Here is a 20,031-nt window from a genome sequence, read left to right on the forward strand (position 1 = left end):
CCATACATTAAACTTAGGTTTCAGTCCACAGAATTATTTTACCAAATATTAAATAAGTTTAACAATGTCTAAGAACAGGGTCCACTGAAGTTAAGTACACTCTCTTTCAGTACTCCTCAATGGACAAGCGAGGGTCTAACTCAATGAGGAAGTAAGGATTAGGGACTTCTTACAAATTATTTATACTAACCCCTGAGATTCTGAAAAGCAGCCCCATGGCTGACAACTACAGTTCCACTTCTGAGCTGGTGAGCCATTGATATTGATGCCACAGTGCTAAGGAATGTTGGGATTTTTTTTTAAGTTAAAAATTGAGAATCACTGTTGTATATAATTGAAACCAGAGGATGAATAAACAGAATATAATTAATCAAACTCACTATTTTCCTGACATTGCTTAAATACTACTGTTCTTGTGAAAAACGCCTTGGAATCATTAATGAAATAAAATGATTAGGACTTCTATTTTTACTCAAACTGGTACTTTCCTCATTACAGATATAAAGAGCAATGATTCAGTGTTAAATTAAATTCACTCATCAACAAATATTTATTGAGCACCTACTAAGGGTCAGGTTTTCAACTAATCTCTGAGAATGAAGTAGTAAATAAATCAAGATTTAGATGATCTCTGTCTTCATGGAGATTAACACCTAAAAAGGCAGAGTGTGATAAGGGCTGTAACAGGAAAAGTACAGGGAGTCATAAGAACAAATAAAGCTAGACTACAATTCAAGAAAAGACTTGGCTGGGCATAGTGGCTCACACCTGTAATCCCAGCACTTTGGGAGGCCGAGGTGGGCGCATCACCTGAAGTCAGAGTTCGAGACCAGCCTGGCCAACATGGTGAAACCCCCACCTCTACTAAAAACACAAAAATTAGCTGGGCAGAGTGGCGGGCACCTGTAATCCCAATTACTCGGGAGGCTGAGACAGAAGAACTGCTTGAACCTGGGAGGCGGAGGGTGCAGTGAACCGAGATTGTGCCACTGCACCCCAGCCTAAGTGACAGCGCAAGACTCCGTCTCAAAAAAAAAGAAAGAAAAAGACTCTCCTGAGGAAGTGAAGTTTAAACTGAGGCCTATAAAATAAAGCAGGAATTAGGATTAACCAGATAAACTAGTGATGGTGGAGTAGATGGTGCTATAGGTAGAAAGAGCAGTACATAAGAAAAGGTTAGAATCACTTAAAGAAAGAATGCAGAGGATGCATGGTACAAATGAGGCTACAGGGTCTTATAAACCAGCGTCCAGACTTTAGAGTTCACATGAAGAGAATGGAAAGCCACTAGGGGGTTTTAAGAGAGAGAACATTATAAGAAGTGTAATATAAAAAGTGACTGAAGGAGAGTGACAACAAGAGATAAGAGGCTTAGAGATGGCCATGGCTTGAACTGTGGTGGTGGCAAAAAGATGCAGTGATGAAGAGGCTATGTAAAGATATTCAAAAGATTTGAAGGACAGTTGGTAATGTCTGCTACATCTGCATGGAGTAAAAAGAAGTCAAAGACAACTCCTAGGTTTTTAGGCTGCACAACTGTTTAGAATGGTTAGACACTGGAATCAAAATACACATTCATGTGCTCATGTATATACACACACACACAGGATAATCTAAAAGAAGTCAGATTAATGGAGCAATAATGAGTCTTTGCTGTGAACACTGTGTGTTTGGGGTGTTTATAGACATCCAAACAATATAGTTTAATAAGTAGCTTGATATGCAGGGAGGAAAGGCAATCTGGGATTATGAGCATCTTCAGACATTCCTATGTCATGCAACACATGGTTTTAGATTCCACTTTACAAAGACTGTTTCAAAAGACAAATTCTAACACTTCTGGGACATGAAAAATTATGAGCTATGTTTGGAACCACAAAGCATATGGTATAATATTGAATATAAAAAAGTAAAAGTATAAGGTAGGAATCACGTACTACTATAAGGCTGTTTCCCTTTAGTCTTCAGCTATTGCTGTGGCCAAGCAAATTCTCATTGTATCAGCTCCTGTATTTATTAAAAGTATAGATAAAATTTTAAAATATTATCTAACAACAATTCAAGCCAAGGCTAGATAGAGGCTGCTAAAAAATAAAAAGAAAGTACAGAGATCCTGTTGTAGTATCTGTGGCTAGTTATGGGTAGTTCAGTATAGTTAAGGTTTATTCTAATACTTACTGTAAAAATGGGAAAAGCTTATGATACTTTTAGAAAAGCAGTAAATATATATCATAATATCTTATGCTACTACTGAAAGAGGAAAAAACAGTATGGCAAAGTTTGAAGGCTTCTAAAGATAGTTTTAGACCTTGGCTGGAAATAATGTAATTTACTGCTAAAAAAAATTATACTTAAAGATCTTAACAATCTTTATTTCAGCTTGTTGAAAATTCAATTTGTATAAGAATTTCCAGAAAACACTGCATTAGAAGCATATGTAAAAGGCAACTGATACCATATAATATGATTTCAGAAAAATATGGGAAAAGTGTGAAAAGCAGAGACACGAGGATAAAGTGCCAAGAAACACCAATATTGATAGGACAAGTAGAGAAGAGTGCTGGGCCACAGAAAGAGAATCAACAGTGTGAAATGCAACTGAAAATCAAGCAAGGTAAAGTTTAAACTATGACCACTGGCTTCCTCAACATGTAGTTTACAAAAAGGGTAAACCACATAATTTATCATATAAACTGGGACACTTTTGAGCGTAAAAGAAATTGTATTAATAACTACATCAGACTAACAGGCATAACTTAAGGCTATTCTCGGAAAACTAGGACATATGGCTACATGAGTCATGGACAATTTTTTGTAGACAGCAATTTCAATAGAACAATGGGAGTGAACACTAGAATGAGGTAGGTTAATGAGTGACTTGTAGGTAAGGATATGAATATAAAAACTGAGGAAAGCTACTATTTAAAAAAAAAAAAAGGGAGGCAGATTTAAGACTCATCTTGTTCCCAAACATTCTCCCTTAAAGGCCAAATGCAAACCATATGTAATAAGCACAGCTAAATCACCTGATGAAGAAAATGGACTCCAGATTCTTTTAAAAGAACAGGTACTTCTAAATTTTGTTTTCTCAATTATGAATTTAAAACACCATTTTGCTGCAAAGCCTTCATGACTAAAACACCAAAAGTAATGGCAACATAAGCCAAAATTGACAAATGGGATCTAATTAAACTAAAGAGCTTCTGCACAGCAAAAGAAACTATTATCAGAGTGAGCAGGCAATCTACAGAATGGGACAAAATTTTTGCAATCTAGCCATCTGGCAAAGGGCTAATATGTAGAATCCACAAAAAACTTAAATTTACAAGAAAAAAACAACCCCATCAAAAAGTGGGCAAAGGATATGAACAGACACTTCTCAAAAGAAGACATTTATGCAGCCAGCAAATATATGAAAAACTGCTCATCATCACTGGTCATTAGAGAAATGCAAATCAAAACTACAATGAGATACCATCTCATACCAGTTAGAATGGCAATCATTAAAAAGTCAGCAACAACAGACGCTGGAGAGGAAGTGGAGAAATAGGAATGCTTTTATACTGTTGGTGGGACTGTGAACTAGTTCATCCAATCCATTGTGGAGGACAGTGTGGCGATTCCTTCAAGGATCCAGAACTAGAAAATACCATTTGACCCAGCCATTCCCATTACTGGGGATATACCTCAAAGGATTATAAAATCATTGCTGCTAGTAAAGGGACACATGCATCATGTATGTTTATTGCTTGGCACTATTCACAATAGGCAGAAGACTAACCACCCAAACGACCATCAATGATGAACTGGATAAAGAAAATGTGGCACATATACACCATGGAATACTATGTAGCCGTAAAAAAGGATGAGTTCATGTCCTTTGCAGGGGGACATGGATGAAGCTGGAAACTATCATTCTCAGCAAATTATCACGAGGACAGGAAAACCAAACAATACATCTTCATCACTCATAAGTGGGAAGTTGAACAAAAGAACACATGGACACAGGGAGGGGACATCACACACCGGGGCCTATTGGAGGACAGGGGCAGGGGCGGGGGGAGGAACGGCATTAGGAGAAATACCTAATGTAGATGACAGGTTGATGGGTGCAGCAAACCACCATGGCACATGTATCCCTATGTAATGAACCTGCACATTCTGTACATGTACCCCAGAACTTAAAGTATAATTAAAAAGTAAATAAATAAATAAAACACTATTTTTGTGAAAAGTCTTTCTTTAAATATATAATTCCATATAAGAACATCATTCATACAACTGAATGACAGCAGATACTATTTCAAAATGAAAAAAGAAAAGCAATATATGTAGATAAATCTCTAGGAAAGAAAAGGGCATGTAACATGAAGTTAGTAAAACTATAACATAAAGCAGCTTTTAAATTTTCCTTTAAAAAGTAAAGAAGTAGGCCAGGCATGGTGGCTCAGGCCTGTAATACCAGCACTTTGGGAGGCTGAGGCAGGTGGATCACCTGAGGTCAGGAGTTCAAGACCAGCCTAGACAACGCGGTGAAACCCCATCTCTACTAAAAATACAATAAATTAGCTGGGCGTGGTGGCAGGCACCTGTAGTCTCAGCTACTTGGGAGGCTGAGGCAGAAGAATCACTTGAACCCGGAAGGTGGAGGATGCAGTGAGCCGAGATCACACCACTGCACTCCAGCCTAGGCAACAAGAGTGAAACTCCATCTTAAAAAAAAAAAAAAGTAAGGAAGTATATTGTTTAATGTAAATAATGTACTATGCTCCCACTATACCTACAATGGGAAGACAGACTCACAAAGTAGGTAAGAAAGAGTACAAGCTTTGAAGTTAGACAACCTGGCTTCCTACTCAGAGCTGTAAGATCACAGATCATTGACTTCAACTCCCTATGCCTCAGCTGCCTCATCTATAAAACGGAGATGACAGTATCTTCAAAGAATTATTGATGGTTAAATGACATAATGCATATAAAGTACTGAGAAAAGAGTCTAGCATACAGTTGAGTACTCTAGAGATGGTAGCTATCATAATTAGCTAGCTATTATATATAACGCATTATGCCTTGCACTGAGTTCATATCAATTTTCAGGACATGGTGTCACACCTGAGAACAGACAGATTATCAGTATAAGGAGAAAACAGGAGCTGATATGCACAAAGAGGCAAGAGTGGAACAAAGCAAGGCTCAACTACAAGATTTCTCCTCCTCAGAGAATGGAGAGGTCCTAAGATTTAATTAATCTGAAGTATTGTTTGTCGTTATTTTTAAAGTTTAGCTCCTAGTGCCAACAAGTAAAGACACATCCTATCAAAGTGGGACTGGCTGTGTCAAGGTTAAGAATACTAAGAGTTCTGACATTAGGATCCATGAAATCCTTCTTAACTGTCATTTGCTAGCTGTATAACCTATGGCAAATTGCTTAACTTTCCTAAGCCTAAATGTACTCATCTCTAAAGCATGGATAATAATAATGCCAATCTCAGAGACTTGCTCAGAAACTTAATTGAAACAATATATAAATAGCATTCAACAAAGTACCAGGTACATAGAAAATATTTAAATACTTATATTATTGGCTAGGCATAGTGTTTCATACCTATAATCCCAGCACTTTGGGTGGCTGAGGCAGGTGGATCACCTGAGGTCAGGAGTTCAAGACTAGCCTGGGCACCATGGCAAAACCCCATCTCTACTAAAAATACAAAAATTAGCCAGATTTGGTGACGCGCACCTTTGTAATCCCAGCTACTCAGGAGGCTAAGGCAGAACCGCTTGAACTGAACCCAGGAGGCGGAGGTTGCAGTGAGCCAAGATCACACCACTGTACTCCAGCCTAGGGGACAGAGCAAGACTCCATCTCAAAAATAATAATAATTATTATATATATATTTATATTATATATGTGTATGCATATATACATAATTTGAGGGAGGTAAAGTTAAGATGAATAACCATAGAGACATGAGAACAGGAAGAGATACAGAAACATTATGGCAGGTTGAAGAGTATCAACCACATAGTGGGCACGAAAGAAAAATATAAAGTTCTCACTAAGGGAGTAGAAAAAAGGCAAGATTTATCCCAATTTTTAAGTTATAAAATATAAGCATGTAAAAATATCTAAGACTGATAGCAGCAAATTTATGATTAAAAAACAGAAACATGTCTAATAAGGAAATGACTAAATAAATTATGGTATAGCCATGATATTAATACCTATACTTATTAAAATGCATGTTTTTGACATGTACACTATGCCAACTTTTAAAAGTATTTATTGTATCTATAAATATAGTCATCACACAAAAGAAAAGAAATATAGCAAAGTGCTAACAACAGGTGTTTGTGAATAACAAAACTACAAGTGCTTTTAACTTTTTCTTGAAACTTCACTGTTAATTTTCAAAAATGTCTGCAACAAATATGTATTATTTTATAATTTTTAAACATAAGGTCTTTTCAAGACTAGTTATACAAAGTTCACTAATACTAGACTATTATTAATAATACTATCATTAGTAATTAGTAATATTACTAACTATACGAAGTACACTAATACTAGAATAATAATACTGATAATAATAGAACTAGTGAATATAATTCTGAGTTACCTTGTAGCTCACTTTTAATAAGGCAACTTTCCATCATGTATAATAGCACAGTGACCATAATATCCAGCAGCTGACATTCTTCTGTTACCTGTCTGGCTAGCTCCTCATTGCTGAACAACTGAACACTAATATGCACAATTCTGTTAGACATTGTGTCTGATTCATGACTTTTCTTCAGTGTTTTCATAATGAAAGCATAATGCTGAACAAAAGTTTTTGTAAAAGCAACCTGTAAACATTTTAATAGAAAGGAAAAAACACATTAGTTTTAATTTTAATTTAAAATCATTTTAATATATCATATTAACATTTTACATCTTTACTAATTTATAATAATGTCCAAGGTAACAAAAAAAAAATCTCAATGATGAGGTAGTCTTTCACTTTTGGGAACATTTGCAAAATATTTTGATGGTTAAAGAAAAAAAAAACTTTTTTTTTCCCCAAGATGGAGTCTTGCTCTGTGGCCCAAGCCTGAGTGCAGTGGCATGATCTCGGCTCACTGCAACCTCCGCCTCCCAGGTTCAAGCAATTCTCCTGCCTCAGCCTCCCAAGTAGCTGGGATTACAGGCATGTGCCATCACGCCCAGTTAATTTTTGTATTCTTAGTAGAGACGGGGTTTCACCACGTTGGCCAGGATGGTCTCAAACTCTTGGCCTCATGATCCGCCCGCCTCGGCCTCCCAAAGTGCTGAGATTACAGGCGTGAGCATGGCCCCGTTAAATAAAATTTTAATAGACATTTTAAATTAATAAAGTTGTAAAGCAATAATAAATGCTGTGGTTTAAGAATACAAGATATACTTTGCTCACAAATGTATCAATTTACTGAGGTCAAAGTATGTAACTTTGTTCTGTGCTACCTACTTTAACAACAAAAAACAAAATCTAAGTCTCAGCTACAAACTATTGCATAGGATTTAACATAACTAAGTAAGTGTGTGGGCACCATGTGATTGTGATTACTTCAAAACAAATATCTTCTCCTATTTGATCTGAAAGCTGACCACTAATCTGACTAAACGATCTGCAGGATTACTTATTTTACTTTTACTTTTTTTTTTTTTTTTTGGAGACCAAGTCTCACTCTGTTGCCCAGGCTGGAGTGCAGTGATGCAATTCTGGCTCACTGCAACCTCCGCCTTCCAGGTTCAAGCCATTCTCCTGCCTCAGTCTCCCAAGTAGCTGGGATTACAGACACATGCCACCATGCCCAGCTAATTTTTGTATTTTTAGTAGAGATGGGGTTTCACCACGTTGGCCAGGCTGATCTCAAACTCCAGACATCTGGTGATCTGCCCGCCTCGGGCTCCCAAAGTGCTGGGATTATAGGCGTGAGCCACTGCACCCAGCCATATTTATTTTTACGCTTATTTGTACTCTTATTTCCTTTACATGCACATTTTCTGGTTTTTTTTTTTTTTAAGCAGATATAAAGACACACAAAACAATGACACTATTAAAGTGTCTCTCCTAACCTACAACATAAAAATTACAGCATGCTTTATTTTCTTTTCATAAACTGAGCTTTGTCACTCTGCCATAACCATATGATGGTAACAGGTGCATTCTAACCCCCTGGGTCTAGAAACTTCACCTACCAACATTTTTATATGAGTCAATAACTGTTCTCTGTTTATCAGCTGTGACCAGACACTATTCAATCCATGCTTTTCCCAGCCTGATCTCACAATCTGAATTCAATTGCCCCCATTAAACATTCTCACAGCACCTTGTACTCTTCTTCAGAGGATTTAGAGCAATTTGTAACTACATATTTATTTCTGCAAAATAAAAATTGTGGTTTCAATGTTTGCTTCCTAGTATTCCCTCCAGACCAAGTTCCATGCAGAAAAGCAATCTTTTGGAACTCTGCTGAGTAATGCTGCTTTGCCACAAAGTTAACACACTGTTGGCTGGACGCGGTGGCTCACACCTGTAATCCCAGCACTTTGGGAGGCCGAGGTGGGTGGATCACGAGGTCAGGAAATCGAGACCATCCTGGCTAACACGGTGAAACCCCGTCTCTACTAAAAATACAAAAAAAATTAGCCGGGCGTGGTGGCGAGCACCTGTAGTCCCAGCTACTCTGGAGGCTGAGACAGGAGAATGGCATGGACCCAGGAGGCAGAGCTTGCAGTGAGCTGAGATCACGCCACTGCACTCGAGCCTAGGCGACAGAGCGAGACTCCATGTCAAAAAAAAAAAAAAAAAAAGGCTAAGATACTGTGCCTTTTGTGCAGAACCTGTGTTAGCAAAAGAAGAAACTAATGCTTGTTTATAGTGTTATATCAACCCTCAACTGAGAAATATATCCAAAAAAAGATTTAATAATGAAAGGCAAAGAAAGAAAAGCAAAGTTCAGAAAAGCAGGAAAATATATAGATACCTTATACTCTTGATCGGGAAGCATGTTGAGTAAGAAAGTTACCATCTTTTGAGGGAATTCATATTTTATAGTCCAAAATAATAGTTCTTCTAGGAAGCTTTTATGTTTCAAAACATCCATTATGGATTGATCTGCACAAGAAAAATGAAATTTATCAGTTAATGATTGAAGTTGCTTATCTCATTTAAACCTTACTATAACTAATAACCCATAAACCATAAAACGTGAATGTATCTAAAAATTAAAAATATCCTTAAATGCAATAATATTGACAAGCTAGATTTCTATAATGTACATACTATATAAATAAGAAAAAATTTAATGCATATATTTTAATACAAAGCAGTAAGTGGAAAATGAATGGGGAAATGGATGCTCTTTTAAATAAAAGTATTCAATGGAAGACAGCATTATCTACTGGAAAGTCTAAGGCCAAGTGCCACTTCTCGAGGGCCAGTCTGTCTCTTCCAAAGCTTCCAAGCTTATTCAACAGAAGACCTCAAGAGGTATATGAGGAACTAGGTATTTTGAATACTTTCACTGTTTCTTTCTCTCACTAATTTCTTCCCCTGCAAATGAACTAGAAAATTAAGACTATTAATCTTTGTCAGAGGAAATGATCTTAAGTTACTGCTCTGGATCATCAGCTCTACCACAAAGACATCAAGAGGATACAAGAAGTGTCAACTATGAATGTACTGGCTCCAGTGACACTGCTTAAGCAGGGGTTAAACTTAGATGAGAGACTGGAAAAAACAGCATCTAACACACATTAAAATCCTCAGGTCCAGCCCTAACTACATCACTGTTCAAGGTGTCTTGCAGGATAACCTTGTAGAGTTTTTTTCAGTTAACACTACCCCAGCTTTATACTTCTTCTAGTATTGAATAATGTGTTCATACCACATCTCCCCAGGTAGTGGGTCTAAATGAGTAACAATAAGCTCAGTATGTCATCACTTTCTTTATAAAACATTGTGTTTACTAAGACTTGAATCAGTCCTTATTAGATATAAATTTAACATAGCTTTTTCATTAATAACTAAAGAAAAAACGGCACCAAAATATCCTATATATCCTGAAGATATTATGATTTTAACCACAGAGAGGCAAAAATGTCTTCCAACTCCCTAATTCCATTTCAGTGGTGTCATAAGTGATATATATGAGTGGTTAACATACAAAGACAAGTACACTATAACACTATACATCTGTTTTGTTTTTTTTTTTCCTTAAGAGTCAGGGTCTCACTCTGGAGGCTAGAGCGCAGTGGTGTAATCATAGCTCACTGCAGCCTCAAACTCCTCAGCTTGAGTGATCCTCCCACCTTACCCTCCTGAATAGCTAGGACTATAGGGGTACAAGACCACACCCTGCTAATTTATTTTTTATTTTTTGAAGAGACAAGGTCTTGCTATGTTGTCCAGGCTACATTTCTTTATTATTAGCAATTAAGTAATTATTTTCAAAACTCAGAATTTTCTACTTATAAAACAGAAATATATTCCTCCTGAAACAGATCATTTCCAGGGCATGACAATGATTTAAAAACAAAAACAAGCCAAGATTGCAAGAAATGAGGTAAAATACAGTAAAAAAGAACTCACTGACAGATTCAAAGACAAAAGTAATAAAACAGAGCTCAAGAGAATCAGGTAGCAGGAATTTAAGATTTGTAACTAAAAATTATAATATAGGCTCGGCACAGTGGCCCACACCTTAATCCCAGCACTTTGGGAGGCTGAGGTGGGCAGATAGATGGCTTGAGCTCAGGAATTTGAGACCAGCCTAGGCAACATGGCAAAACCCTGTCTCTAAAAAACATACGAAAATCAGCCAGATGGGGTGGCATGCGCCTGTAGTCCCAACTACTCCGGAGGTTGAGACAGGAGAATTGGATCGCTTGAGCCCGGGAGGCAGAAGTTGCAGTGAACCAAGATCATGCCATTGATCATTCTAGCCTGGGTAACACAGTAAGACCCTGTCCTGAAAAAAATAAATTATAATCCACCGCACACTGCTGTACCTAATTTAATTCTCACAATTCACTTAACACAATGTGACTGATAATTTCACAGACTACCAAAATAAAAGCTCTCATTGGTAAGTGCTTCTTAAAAGCATTTACAAAGCTGAACAAAACTAGTACTATTAATCACAGAATTCATAGTTATGACTCTGCAAGCCTGTATTAGGCAAATGAAAAGCCTGAAGTCATCATAATTATTATTGTCAAGCACTTAAAAGAAAATACACATTAACAATGTTTTAAATCAATTAAACAACCTGAATATACCAGGAAAGCTGTGGCTTCTGCTAAAATGAAAATAGTTGCAGTTCTGTAGAATTCAATATTTTTATCTGCAGACCAAAAAAACTTCAGCAATGTCTTCTTTGTTGCTCTTAAAATAGGTGATGTCAGTCTCCCAAGATGTTAAAGCACATGTTACATTGTGTAATATTATGAAAATGTAGTTAGAAATGCTTCTATTAGTTATGTTTGACTATCTTTAAATCTTGACATGACTTTTAACAATGTGTAAACTACCTTAAGTCAAATTGTAAAAAGAGATTTTTGAAGAATCACTATGCACTGTAAATGCATCACTAAAGCAAAGGTTTTAATAATCTTGGAATCTTGTCCATGTAGTTAAAACCCTCAAGGCCTCAGTTTCTTCACCCTTAAAATGCAGGTTTAGAGAACAGGCAGTGATGAGGTTAGCATAGTGTCTGGCCTCTTCCTTACCATTACATATTTTCTTTTCAGTGCACTTTTCAAGCTGTTGAACAAAATTCTTACAAAAATTGAGCCATTCCCTAAACTTCAGATATCTTCAAAATAAGGTCAGTTTTTGAAAATACCTGGCGTTCTAATTCACAAAGCCATTCCTTCCTTGTACATACTTACACTGAAAATGATAACTGATGAAGTCTTAAATCTCTGTACTATTTCTTACCATTAGAGGAAAGAAGAGCAGGCACTCAATCCAAACACACATGTGAAAAAAGTTCAGGTATTTAAAAACAAAGAAAAAACACTTCAACTTAAGTCTGCATAAAAAGTATCTTCAGCCAGAGAGTGACCAGGCTGAAAGAAAACAATGACTTCTTACACCATAGCAGGTATTTTCTGGGCACCCCTAAAGCTTAAACTCAACTATGTGCTTAACAATCTCCAGCTCAGATGTGTCACAAGGACTCAGTTTAATATCTGATAAGTTAAAGAGCCAGATGGCCATATGGGTTCCTAATTTCCTTCAGACATACAGGTTCTCTGCTGAGCCAGAAGAAAGGAGAACATACGTGTATGTGTGCAACCTGGACTGCAGATCAAAATTCCATACCCTTTCCTAGCAACTCCCAAGTTAAATGCAGCAGCATAGTAACTGAGACTTAGAAAAGGAACCTGCAACTCAAAGTGCCTGCATGTTCTACCTTTCTAGGCAGTCCTAAATATTTCACAAGATACACACTTAATCAAGAGCAGAAGTAAGAAATTTCTTTCCATCGGCTGGGTGCGGTGGCTCAAGCCTGTAATTTCAGCACTTTGGAGGGCCGAGGCGGGAGGATCACGAGGTCAGGAGATCGAGATCATCCTAGCTAACACAGTGAAACCCCGTCTCTACTAAAAATACAAAAAAATTAGCTGGGCGTGGCGGCGGGCGCCTGTAGTCCCAGCTGCTGGGGAGGCTGAGGCAGGAGAATGGCGTGAACCTGGGAGGCGGAGCTTGCAGTGAGCCAAGATCGCACCACTGCACTCCAGCCTGGGTAACAAGAAGAAGACTCCGTCTCCAAAAAAAAAAAAGAAATTTCTTTTCATCAAAATAACATTTTAGCCGCTGGAGACTTTTTTATTTTTTTTGATGCGGAGTCTCGCTCTGTGGCCCAGGCTGGAGTGCAGTGGCAGGATCTCAGCTCACTGCAAGCTCCGCCTCCTGGGTTTACGCCATTCACCTGCCTCAGCCAAGCCAGTAGCTGGGACTACAGGCGCCCACCACCTCACCCGGCTAGTTTTTTGTATTTTTTTAGTAGAGACGGGGTTTCACTGTGTTAGCCAGGATGGTCTCGATCTCCTGACCTCGTGATCCGCCCGTCTCGGCCTCCCAAAGTGCTGGGATTACAGGCTTGAGCCACCGCCCCCGGCCTGGAGACTTTCTAAACCAACCACACGTTAAGATATGGAAATCCCTGGCAAAAATCCAAAGCACAGACTTGTCAACTAATTACAAGTATTCTAGAAAAGCTTTTAGTGACAGTCAAGTAAACATTGTGGTTAAAAGCTTAGGCTCTGGGAGATGAATTAAGGATCTACCTCTCAGCCATAATCTCTAACATGTCCAACACATACAAAAGGTTCAATAAATATTACTCATTATTATTACTAATCTAGTCCCTCACTACAAAGCATATCTATAATACTTTCTCCTCTTGAGTAAACACGTGAGTCCCTACTGAGCCTTTATTACGTACGTGTTAAGTACTATTTACTCATTCCCATTGTGTGTGTGTGTGTCTGTCTCTGTCTCTCTCTCACCATGTCATCTCCCTTGTCTTTTTTCACTCTAGAAACTGCACACCCCAGATTATAAAAGGAACTAGGCCAAACTACAAATTCACACAAAAAACACTGGAGCCAAATCAATCAACCAATGAAAAGACTTCCTTTTTGGGGGGACTCAAATATGATAATGCATATTTTATGATGAAAATAACGAACAAAACCCAATAGTAATCCCTTAACAATACTTTCTCCAAGACTTATTAGATAAATCTAATAACATAAGTCTCCCTTTAAACAGCTTTGATGTCAATATGGTTAGCCCATCATGTATTTTTAGTGATTAGGCATTTTTTAGAAGCATTTTATTCAAGGAAAAAAAATAAATAAATAAAACAAAATACCTTTGGTGCCACTGCTTAGTTTTACCCTCTTTCTCTTGCCCAGACCTTGACTACCATCCTGATCATCCTGAAGGAAAATAAAATTAGCATTACACACAGTCACATTTATAAATTGATACACTTTATAAACATGCTACAAATTACATTAAACACACAATATATGCATGCTTACATACTACTAATCAACATCTATGTATTTGCTATAATATGTATTTTAGTGTTAATTTTGATTTTAAAATATAGTGAAATATCCCTAATATTAAAACACAAGGTTCTTAAATGTAATCTCTGCTTCTAATGGAAGACTAAATTAAACACCCCAAAATGCCAAGATTAAAGATTTTCCTAACCTTACAAATTAACATCAAATGCACGAAGAAACTAAAGGGTGGAATAAGAGAGATTATTATAGGAAAGTAGGAGAGAAGAGGAGAGGACAAAAACAATGAATAGAGGAAAGGCTTTCAAGAGTCTAAGAAAAAATGAGTTCAAGAAATCAAATTTGAAAAATAAACACAACATATTAGAAGTTGGAGTTGAGAGTTCAAAATAATAATAAAAACAAATTAAAATATGCTTAGAAAAAAAAATCCAAAAAGGAAATACAGACATTTCTGCTCAATGTGATATATACATATATATATCCTAGGAAAATCTCACACTAAAAATAACACGGCTTATGGGGGGAAAAAAGGGTAAGGGGCAGACACTCACAACCTATTCAAGTTTGTAACCAGAGAAGTAACAAAAGCAGTAACTGGTGCCTGGGAAGATCATTCGCAGGCCCAGGCAAACATCTTGTGGTGGTTTAAGGCTATATGAGAGCATGTTAACACTGTACAACAGAGTAAGAAAGCCAGCCAGCTATGACAATGCAGAGGGAAGAGGAGCAAAGGGAGCCTGCCTCTGGTAAAACGAAGGTAAAAGTAGCAGTGAACCTGTTGAGAAGGAAGCCCTGGGTATAGGTGCTCTTTCTAATTTTCTTAGTATAGTGCTGAAAAGGCTCCTGCTGTCTTTGCAGCAGAGCTCAGTTTTTTACTCTCCAGCTAAAGGTTATGATTCTACCCCACTATCCCAGCTCTCCTAAACCAAGGATGTTACATATGAATCAACAACTTCCACACTATACTGATATATTTTCCCTGTTTTCCAAACACATATGAACCAACCAATATTATAAAGAGGTGTGGTAGTATTTGGCAGATAGTCAGTTGTGCTAACAATGGTGTTGGTGGCAGGTGAGAATTATATCATAAGATCCAAAATACTCTTCTCAATTAGCATCCATCAAATTCCTAAAGCAGAAAAGTAGCCTCAGCTTCATGCTGGAGCTCTATACACTGGTGCAGCTTCCTTGGCCTAAATGTAATAGCCTTAACTTAGGTTTCTGTGAAGTGCAGCATCAATCCTCAGGGCCATTCTCTGGGGTTTTCCAGAGCTACCACTTAGCTCAGTCATTCAGCATTTACTGGGCACTTCAGTATGTCTTCCCTGTTAATCTCTACCTTTGCCAGGCCTCTCTGGCCATCTACCTGGTAACAGAACTGACAGTCAAACTACAATCTCCGCCTCCTCTGACACTCTCAGCTTGCTGCTGGAGAAATTAATGAGAAAGAAATATGAAGCCTTAAAAGACAGAAAACAGACACAGGAATGTAAAAGCATACTACAGGGCTCAGAGGGTTCAGAAATTTAAGATTTCAGCTAATAGCCATTTATGAAACTTGTTCTCTAAGACCTGAGAGAAAAGCAAACTTGGAAAACATGTTATGTCCCAGATGAGGATTATTTCATAATTTCAAATATAAACTTCCTATGAAAAGAGCATCCTTGATCAAGTGATAGTCATGGCAATATGAAGTTTTGTAAGCTTCCTGACCTTACATACTTAAAGGACAAGTAGAATTAGACAAGCAAAGGAGGGCAGAGTCATGCCAAGAAGAGAATACAGCATAAGCAAAGGCAAAAGACAAAAGTCTGAAAACATGGACCACTGAGTTGGCCTTAACATCATGTTAGATATCAAATACAGCTAGGAAGGGAGATTATGTGCATCTGAGCTGGTGGGAAAATGGGTACTCTTATATACCAATGGGGAGAATATACAGTAGTAAAATTTCCCTGAATGGCAATTGGGTAATCTTTGGAACAGAAATTCCAGTTCTAAGAATTTAACCCAAAGAAATAATCAGACAAGTGAATTGGGACTATATGCATATTTATTCATCACAATGTTATTTATAATGGCAAAAAAAAAAAAAAAAAAAAAGGTCTTTGGTTTCCAATAGAAGATGATTAGGTAAATAAATAAAAGCACACCTGTACCATATAAAGAAAAACAATGCTGGAGCTCTATATTCATTGTGACCAGATGTTCAAAAACTATTATTATAAATGAGAAAAGCATGCTATTTAAAATAGCATATGCAGTATGAAATTACTTAAGTATTGATAATATTCACAAATAAAATCTGTTAGTATATTCTTTCTTATAGATGTTCAAAACTGTCATTAATGAGAAAAGCAAGTAATACAGGAGTATATACAGTGTGAAACCATTAAAATATAACATACATAAAATCTGTTAGAATGTCAGACATTATAAAGTCGTAATACAGGACTGTGCGCAGTGGCTCACGCCTGTAATCCCAGCACTTTGGGAGGCTGAGGCGGGCAGATCACCTGAGGTCGGGAGTTTGAGACCAGCCTGACCAATATGGAGAAACCCCATCTCTACTAAAGATACAAAATTAGCTGGGTGTGGTGGCACATGCCTGTAATCCCAGCTACTCGGGAGGCTGAGGCAGGAGAATAGCTTGAACCCGGGAGGGGTAAGGTGCAGTGAGCTGAGATCGTGCCATTGCACTCCAGCCTGGGCAACAAGAATGAAACTCTGTCTCAAAAAAAAAAAGAGAAAGAAAAGAAAAAATTTTAAAATCAAGAATGTCAGATGTTTACAGTTAGTCACCACTAAGTGATAGAGATTTAGGTAATATCTTTCTGTTAATATTTATTTTCTATTTATTCAACAATAAATATGGATTGCAGTTTTAAGTTAATAAACATCTCTTTAAAATACAAGTCTGATTTCCAAAACTACTTGCTCCAACAGTAATAGATTATTATATTATCAGTTATAAGTTCTATATTTTTATTTTTAGAAAGTACAATACTATTAACAAACAGAAATAACCCCCAACAGTGGGGCATTCAGGCATTAAGGAAAATGAAAACAAAACAGTTATCATAAACACAATTTCCCATTCCTCCAAATTCATGATGTGGAGCTGAGGTTCATTTGTACCTGAGGAAGCAGTACAGGACCCTAAGAGAAGATGACGGTCCAACTGACGAGAGGAAATAAATCAAATACAATCTCAAACCAGACAGCATTTGTACAGCCCTCAGGAACTTTTCAGACCTTAAATAGTCCCTGAACAGGGAAGTAGGCACTATTGCTACATGTGTTTCAGGCACAAAATATGGACACAGGTCCAAATCGTTTTGGAAAAAAAACAAGAAGACATGAGACAAGAAAATCCAAGAAAAACAGATTCAAACTCCCAATCTGCTAAATCTACAGATGATTTCTCAACCTAAATTAACCTTTCTTTTTTTGATGGATTTTCTAGACAGATGAAAAAAATGTGAGCTTCATAAAAAGAAGTCAGGTAAATTCAAAGCTGGTTACAACAATACTCAAAGAATATTAACACAGACTACACAGGGCTAGAAGGAATATTTAATATGTCACCTTATAAAAATGAAAGTCAAAGATCTTAAAAGACTAGAATGATAATATGAAACTTGAAGATTTATGTAAGCCTCTATAATCAGACTGCTTTAAATCAGCTTCACAAGAATAACGCTAGAAAGGAGTTCTAACATGTCAGCTGTAAGCTGGGGCCCAGGGGGAAATGCTGGGCATTTTGTTTGACCTCTGTGGCTCCTGCCAAAAATTCAGGATAGCTGCTAAAAAAAAAACTTAAAAAAAGCTTTAGACCTAAATGAAGACATAGTATGCTTATCAAAAGATGTCCCATCACTGGCACTGAATCGGGACATAGATTTTAAAAGAAAATGAATTTACTAGATAGTGAAAAGAAAGAACTATGCACAATAGAGAATATTTAAAAGTAAATATTTAAAACTGTCATATGGAAATAAAAATCTTTCTAGAGGGCAAAACAAGAAATATGCGAAAGTTACAATATTTAACACAATACTGAGAAGATTTTAATAATTAGAGCTATCAAGCGAATAAGTTGCTTCATAAACTAGGTAAGCTCCCTACGATTGGAAGTGTTTATGGAGAGGCCTACCAACTGTGAGCAATGTTGTAAAATCAATTCCTGCACTAGAAAAGGAATACATTAAATATTTCTAAGGCCTTTCCCACCAACAGTTTATGTGATTCCCTGCCCTACCCTCACCATAACGTAATTGATGATACCAAATTAAATTTAAACCTTATGCCTCCAAAAGTAAAATTAACTTTTTTTCTTATTATTTTTTATTTTTTTGAGACAGAGTCTTGATCTGTCGCCCAGGCTGGAGTGCAGTGGCCCGACCTTGGCTCACTGCAACCTCCGCCTCCCAGATTCAAGCGATTCTCCTGCCTCAGCCTCCCAAGTTGCTGGGACTACAAGTGCGTGCCATCACACGGGGCTAATTTTTGTATTTTTAGTAGAGACGGGGTTTCACCACATTGGCCAGGCTGATCTCAAACTCCTGACCTAGTGATCCGCCTGCCTCGGCCTCTCAAAGTTCTGGAATTACAGGCATGAGCCACCATGCCCAGCCTTTTTTCTTTTACCTATTCACTTATGAAAAGTATCTCTGATTTTTTATTTCAATTGTCCTACTTTTGCTATTATTTTTGGAAAGCTGTCGTTCACTTGGATTGTGTCTTGAATAAAGACAAGAATATTCAAAGTATATCTACACAGTAACTTATTTTATTTTGCAAAGTGATTATTTCTCAATTATGTAACAGTATGCAGGAAAAAAGATAAAAGTAAACAAGCAAAATTTATAAACACTGATCATCTTTGGATGGGAGGGCTAAATGTAAACGTTTTCTTTTCAGGTTTTTTTGGCTTTTTTTTTTTGAGACAGGGTCTCCTTCTGTCACCCAGGCTGGAGTGCAGTGGCACAATGTTAAGTTTACTGCAAGCTCCGCCTCCCAGGTTCAATTGATTCTCCTGCCTCAGCCTCCTGAGTAGCTAGGATTACAGGCATGCACCACCATGCCTGGCTAATTTTATATTTTTAGTAGAAATGGGGTTTCTCCATGTTAGGTTGCTCTCGAACTCTCAACCTCAGGTGATCTGCCCGCCTCAGCCTCCCAAAGTGCTGGGATTACAGGCATGAGCTACCTCGCCCAGCCAAAACATCTTTTAATTGTTACAATTCCTACTCTATAGTAGTAATTAAAATGTCATTGTCCACTTATTCTCATGCTATCTTCCTTTATATATAATATCTTAAATTACAAGAATAAAATTATGTAAAGGGTTTGCTTAATAATCCCATGAGCCTATAAGGTAATATGTAGAAATTCTAATCCTGAAGCCACATCTAGCTCTTCATTATATTTCAAATATAAATACTAAAGCAAATACGTCATTTGTGCCTACAGTTCCAAATAAAACGCAACATGACTTTAAAAGCCTTAATGAATATTTAAATGGCATAAAATAGTTATTTATTCAAGAACATCTATATCTAAGTACTCTTCCTGTATCATCCTATTTCCATCTATCTTATCCCTTCATCTATTTTCACCTTAATCTATTCTATTCTATATTAATTCTTGTATTTTGACCATTTTAATATATGTTTAAAATACTTTAAGAACAAAAGTAAAAGCAAATTTTAATAATAATCATATTCATTTTAAAGGGGTTGATGGGAATTTTATCTTTCTCTCCAAATAAATCACACAAACTCAATTAACATTGCTTTTGCTTATGATGCCTAGCCATCAGCTAAATTTTTATTCCATGTAGGCCATGAGTCCTAATAAAATAATGTTTTCCATTAATAAAAAACAAACCAGATTAAAACAGGATATACAACCCAAAAAAGAGATTAGCGAAAGAGTCACAGTAGTTTTAT

At 37.0% G+C, this 20,031-nt stretch overlaps 1 protein-coding gene across 1 annotated transcript in view; it reads right to left on the reverse strand.

The window, feature by feature from the left end:
* UBR3 (ubiquitin protein ligase E3 component n-recognin 3) overlaps positions 1-20,031 on the reverse strand; it is a 285,317-nt gene that overhangs the window by 191,243 nt on the left and 74,043 nt on the right. The window contains exons 7-9 of the mRNA XM_017854465.1: positions 13,912-14,044; positions 9,010-9,140; positions 6,621-6,849 (exon numbers count right to left, since the gene is read on the reverse strand). Of these exons, the coding sequence (XP_017709954.1) occupies positions 6,621-6,849; positions 9,010-9,140; positions 13,912-14,044 (493 nt within the window). The remainder of the gene's footprint in view (positions 1-6,620; positions 6,850-9,009; positions 9,141-13,911; positions 14,045-20,031) is intronic.

Source organism: Rhinopithecus bieti, unplaced genomic scaffold (genome assembly GCF_001698545.2).
Source record: "Rhinopithecus bieti isolate Rb0 unplaced genomic scaffold, ASM169854v2 scaffold_37314, whole genome shotgun sequence".
In the NCBI taxonomy this organism is placed as follows: domain Eukaryota; kingdom Metazoa; phylum Chordata; class Mammalia; order Primates; family Cercopithecidae; genus Rhinopithecus; species Rhinopithecus bieti.